The 6,136-nt window shown below is 43.3% G+C and overlaps 1 protein-coding gene across 4 annotated transcripts in view; it reads left to right on the forward strand.

Moving 5' to 3' along the window:
* scaf8 (SR-related CTD-associated factor 8) overlaps positions 1–5,616 on the forward strand; it is a 70,680-nt gene extending 65,064 nt beyond the window's left edge. For all 4 annotated transcript variants that reach the window (XM_079634015.1, XM_079634016.1, XM_079634017.1 and 1 more), the window contains 3 exons: positions 1,971–2,036; positions 2,163–2,381; positions 3,338–5,616. In XM_079634015.1, the coding sequence (XP_079490141.1) occupies positions 1,971–2,036; positions 2,163–2,381; positions 3,338–4,872 (1,820 nt within the window). In that variant the 3' untranslated portion in view covers positions 4,873–5,616. The remainder of the gene's footprint in view (positions 1–1,970; positions 2,037–2,162; positions 2,382–3,337) is intronic.
* Positions 5,617–6,136: the final 520 nt, after the last annotated feature.

Here is a 6,136-nt window from a genome sequence, read left to right on the forward strand (position 1 = left end):
AAAAATTGCATCCATCCATCATTAGTGAACTCCACGCGGCTCCAGGCCATAACGCACTACGCTACTTCTGACGTCATAAGTTGCGCATTAGGTGCAAGTAGACTGTGTTTGGCCGGAAACTAGAATTTTACTGTGTAACGTGTTAAATATGAATATTTTTTCTTACACTAACTCATCGCTTTGCTTCAGAAAGCCTTTATTAACCCCTCGGAGCCGTGTGGACTTTCAACATTTACTAATACATTATTAAAGGTGCCATGTGTAATTGTCTGGCAAAAAAAATCAAGTCATACTCCACATTCCATACCAGATGGGGGCAGTATACCTCACATATCAAAATATGTGATGTAGGATATGGTATTTTATAAATCACAGACTATAAATATGATAAAGAAGCAGAAACAGATAGTTGCAGTAAAGTAAGATATTTTAATAAGTTGAAGAAACAATAATGATTTGTGACACACACACACTCGATTTGCGTATCGCCATCATGTGTGTATTACAGGTAACGTTATTACATTGCTTCCTGATATCACGTGCGCAAACACAAATAACCTATATTTATATATATACTACAGGGCCGTTGAATGCTTGTATCTGATAACCGTGAAGCTCTTGTAATTATTACTTTACCCAACCTCTCCATGTCGAGTGATGCAGTAAACATCAGACAGCGCACGTGAACCGATCATCTCTACTATAGTAAAAAAAACACGAACACTGTTGAAAGATACAGTAGGCTACAAATGACCTGTTCGCGCCACAAATTGTTCTCCGTCCTTAGCGACCGAGTCATTGAATGTGAAACAGCCGGCTGCTGTTGTCAGCGAGCAGCACTCTTCAGACAACAAGGGCGCGCGCGCCGCGTTGATACCTCCGTTTCAGTTTCTCGAACCCGCGCAGTGCGGCGGTCAGAACACGGAGACCATTCTGCCCCTAGCTATGCGTGCGAAAGCATGGGGAGCGATCCCGGGCGTGTCAGAATGGGTGCTGAACGTTGTAAAACAGGGCTATGCGCTGCAGTTCGCTCGCCGTCCCCCGCGCTTTCGAGCCCGGACCGTGACGAGCGGTCCTTGTCTTATCTGATTTGATTTGTGCTTCAGAGCGCGGTGGTTGTAGGGGTCTCTTGCCAAAGGCTTCAGCCATCCTTCCGCTCTCTTCCCTGAATTGAAATGAAGTAGTGGGCTGTACTTTCCACACGATTGACATCAGGTTCAAGTACGCCCACAAGCCGTGCGAGTTATTCGTGTATTGCAGGTTGGCTGGTGGTTATGTTGCCCGCATACCACCTCCCATGGCCGAAACTGGTATTACGACACCTGTCGGGCCGTGGCTAGTAACGCTAATGCTAATTAAGGTTGATATCTCTGCAGCACTATAACTTGACATTTTTTTAATGACATCATTGCCCTTATTTCTTCTCATTCTTTTGATGCGTGTAGCTCATTTTTTGGATATTTTTACCTCAATTTTTACACATGGCACCTTTAAAGTCAAAAGTTTAAATATGATTTAATGAACTTGAGATAACAACATGAACTATCAATAAATAGTTGTATTTTTCACAACTAAAAGTTGTGACTAAAAAGAGTCAAGAGACCTTTATTTATATAGCGTTTTATACAATACAGATTTATTTATATTGCACTTTATACTATACAGATTGTTTCAAAGCAGCTTTACAGTGATAAACGGGAAACCAGTGTTGATTCAGTTCCAATGTAAAGATCATCAATTATTAAATGAGTTCATTTCATCTATAAAGCAGCTCAGTTCAGTTCTCATACAACAGAGTCAGTACAGTCAGATCAGTAATATTGTTGAATATTACGTAAATAATGTTTACAAAGAATAATTAAAATTAACAAAAATATTGCTTAATGTTAGTTAATGCATTAACATAACCTAATGGAACCTTATTGTAAAGTGTTACCAAATATTTATATATCTGTAAATTTCTTTCACAGGTTATATGGCCACGCAAGGAGTAGGACCGTCAGCAGTTGGAACCAGTCTTGCTTCGGCTCAGACATGTATGTTAAACAGCCTCTGAAATGAGCAATCCTTATTTCGTATAATGTTTCTTGTGAAAGCACTGTCCTTAAGGTTGAATTTTCAAGCTCCTAAACAGGCCTTTTACCCCACTCTCACCTCTATAGCTCTAGTGCAGCCTTCGTTGCAAACCACTCAAGATAACAACAAGGATTCTCTGTTTGGAGCCATGATTCCTCCCACCGGTACTATTCCTGGGAGTTTTATTCCATCAGCAATGCCTGGGGCAGGAGTCTTCAACCCTGTGGGAGTACAGCATCAGCAGAGCAGCGCGGACAAAACTCCTCAGTCTGCAGAAAGTATGGAGGCCGAGCTAACACTACAAGGTAAATGGGTTTATAAGCACATTTTACATAATGTGAATACAAGTCATATGCAGCTAGCACACGGTATGCTGTTATTTTATTTTATAGAACAAAAAAGAGGATCTTGTTTAATACAAGTCAGCAATACATTGACAGTTCATAGGACTTGTGTGCTGTATTACTAACCTGCTGAGATGCTTCTGCATGCAGTTTTTGAATCTAAATTATATTTTAGAGATTGTGGAGATTATTTAACTACCAAAAATCCGCTTACTGCAACAACCAGCTTCTCAAGAAAAAACAATGCACATTTACTAACTTAAAAATAAAAAATCTGGTAAATCCTCTGTTCTGTTGTCACCTCATATCGCGGGTATATTCGACTCGTGTTTCATTTATGCGAGTTATGTTGAATAAAGCTTTTAAACAAATGAATAAAACAATTAATTCCAAAATGTTGCTGGATGCGCTTAAATCTGCAGTAATGAAGCTTTCCTATCACATAGCACACGTGCACTTCAAAAAACAGACAGAACACACAGGATAAGGTTTTTACATGCTAGGTAAAACAGGGCAGTTTGGAAAAATGTAGCTGTCAATCCCTTTATGCTTAAGCTGGTTATAACCTTCCGCCGATTAAAGAAAACAGTTTAACATGACCAGACCTGTTGTCGTCTTAAGTCAAGTCATCTTCATTTATATAGCGCTTTTAACATCTTCATTTATATAGCGCTTTTAACAATGTAGATTGTTTTAAAGCGGCTTTACAGTGATGAGCATCTTCTGTTTGAGAATGTGCATGTAAACGTGCTCCGTGAATAATGTTCTTTGCTCTGTCTCACACATCTGTTATAAAGCTTCTGTCGTGGAATAGAACCAAAAGTTGTACTATGTTGTTTTTTGGAGGGGTGACTTTTCAAGAATCATTGTGTTTTATCCTTGTACTCTGGGTAAAACATTTCTTGTTTCTTTGTCAGGAATGCAGAATGCCGTGCGCAGTGGAATGGGTCTGCTAGGAATGCACCCGACTGCATCTCTAACACACCCTCTCTCCGGTCAGAGGATGGCAGGGCTACTTCCCCTGGAACTGCGACCCAACCTGCTCCAGGGCCCCGGGGGCCGCTTCCCCCTGCTCATGCAGCCCGGTCTCGCACATCAGGCCAACAACATACTGGATGCTTCTCTTCAAGCCCAAGCCCAAGCCTGTGTCCGTGTCCCATTTCCTCATATGGAGCAATTCAACCGCGCAGAGGGCACTTTTGCAAGAGCGACTAACCCCTCATCCGCTGGGCCTGACAGTCTGGCCAAGGCTAATAATGAGACCCCACCCAGATCAGATGTAGGGGGCCAACAAGAGGGAGATCAGGACTATCGCTTTCCACCACCAGAAAAGCAGAGCACGGGGTTGTTGAAGACCCCTCCTTTGGAGATGCGTACTGAGCCTGTGCCTGCCAGACCACCTTTACTAGAACGACCTCCGAGAGCAGTCGAGGGTCGAGAGGGTAGAAGAGAAAACATGTCAGGAGCTTTCAGAACAGAAAGTCGCTGGGGGCCACCCAGGGGGGACTTCGATGAGCGAGACATGAGGACGATGTCTGCTGCACCTCCAAAGGGTTTCCAGGAGGAGCGTTCCAACCCTAACTTTCAGAATCGTTTCGAAGGCCGCGGTGGAAGTTCATCAGGGCCAGCTTGGAATCGTGGAACCGGGCCTACTTTTAACCCCAACATGCACCAGGACTACGACGATCGACGCAGACCTTGGGAAAGGCAGAAAGACAGAGACGACAGGGACATGGACTTCAGAGCCGAAATGAACGGCAATCGCCATAACCGGGAGCGAGACAGAGACCGCGAAAGAGAGAGGGACAGGAATCGGGACCGTGAACGAGCCAGAGAGCGGAATCGCGAGAGAGAGCGGGAGCGCGAAAAGGAGAGGGAGAACGAGAAGGACAAAGAGCGGGAACGCTGGACTCCACTTTCTTCACAATCTCAGCCTCAACCGCTGCTTCCTCAACCCAAGTCTCAGCCGCTTCTCCCTCTGCCGACCCCTCTGCTCGCTCAGCCTCAAGCACAAGAACAAGCGCAAATCAACTCGCCGTCTCCGCCAGTGTCCCAACACCAGCCTCAACCAGAACTGCAGCCAACAAAACCAGACGCTGAACTGCAACCAGAGGAGAAACCAGAGCCCAAGTCCCTCAGCCCCCCTAAAGAGACGGCAAGTAGTCAAGAGCAGGAGGAAGCCTCATTTATCAATGGAATGGAAACAGATTCAAAACCTCAATTAAACATTTTGGAGCCTGCGTCCCAGGCTGCTGCTACAGAGCGCTCTCGTAGCCCCTCTCCATCCCGGACCTCCACGCCCACCTGCTTCCAGAACGAGCCCTCGAAAGAAGAGAAGACCCCAGAAATGTGTGTTTCCTCATCTGTGGATGCAGATACTAAACAGACTGGGCCAAAGGTGAACGCTGAGACTGAACCTGAGCTAGAGAAAACTGACACTGAGGAAACATAATCATCACTCAGTAGGTAAAGATCATTTTGTATAGTCATCTCTGTAATCGTTTTAAAAGCTCTCGCAGGACCCACTCAGTGCGCTAGAATATAGCAGACACCTTAATGAATGATTGTTGCCTCTCAAGCTTCAAATGTATGTGCATTCTAGGCGGCTCACACTAGAGGATCTAAATGGTAGGTGGGATTTTAATATTTTATTTTATTCCCTGTTTTTAGTTTTTAATGCAACCCCATTGTTTTAAACTAGGTGTGTTTTTTTTTTCTCTCATGACACTTGCTTGCCAAAATATGATGTAGCTTAATTGTAAATGCAGGGGGGAAAGAGGTTTGACCTTCCTATGGAAGAGTGTACGGATTCTGGCTGTCTCCTTTGGATTGATTGCAGAATTCTTGAAAACGGCACTGGCTTGTTTCGTCTTTTCTTTTCAACACTGCAGCAGCGAAGTTTGAAATGAATGCTTCTGTGGTGTCAAGTGCTTCTTGTCTCTAAAGCAGAATATACGTACATCAAATACAGTGAGAACAGTACTAAGTTTTAGTTGCTTTAAAAGGAACCCTTACAAAAAAACAAAAAAAAAGAAGAAATTAAACTACAATGTATTATCCCAATATTAAATGTCTGTGATTTTTCCTTCATCAAACTTCTATGGAAATACATGTGCTGAGAAAAGGCGTTTAAAGGAAAAATGGATGTTGGGTGCAATCTGTTTTGGTTTTAAATAAACATGCTCTGATTGTTAAAACATTCTTTAGGACTGTGTTTTGTATCGTGGAGAGAAACCATCTGCACACAAAACCATTCAAGCCACGAGCCAAGTGATAATGGCCCCAGTGTCGTGGATGGGATGAAATGTTTTTGGTTGTGAACTGATCTAAAGTTTGGGCGGCCACCAGATGTTTGACTGTGTGCTGTGAGGTTTGCATTTAGATCTCTCCTCCGTCTTTTACCCAGAAGAGCAGCTTTGCATGCCGCATTAAAGAGATAGTTCAGCCAAAAATGAAAATCTGTCATTAATTACTCACGCTCGTGTCGTTCCAAACCCGTAAGACTTTCGTTCATCTTCAGAACACAAATGAAGATCTTTTTGATGAAATCTGAGAGCTTTCTGTCCCTCCGTTGACATCTACGCAACTACCACTTTGACGCTTCAAAAAGTTCATAAAGAGATTGTAAAACGGATTCATATGAATCGAGCGGTTTGGTCCAAGTTTTCTGAAGAGAGACAATTGCTTTATATGATGAACAGATTGCGAGTGAGATT

This window comes from Phoxinus phoxinus (assembly GCF_949152265.1).
Source record: "Phoxinus phoxinus genome assembly, chromosome: 13".
NCBI lineage: Eukaryota > Metazoa > Chordata > Actinopteri > Cypriniformes > Leuciscidae > Phoxinus > Phoxinus phoxinus.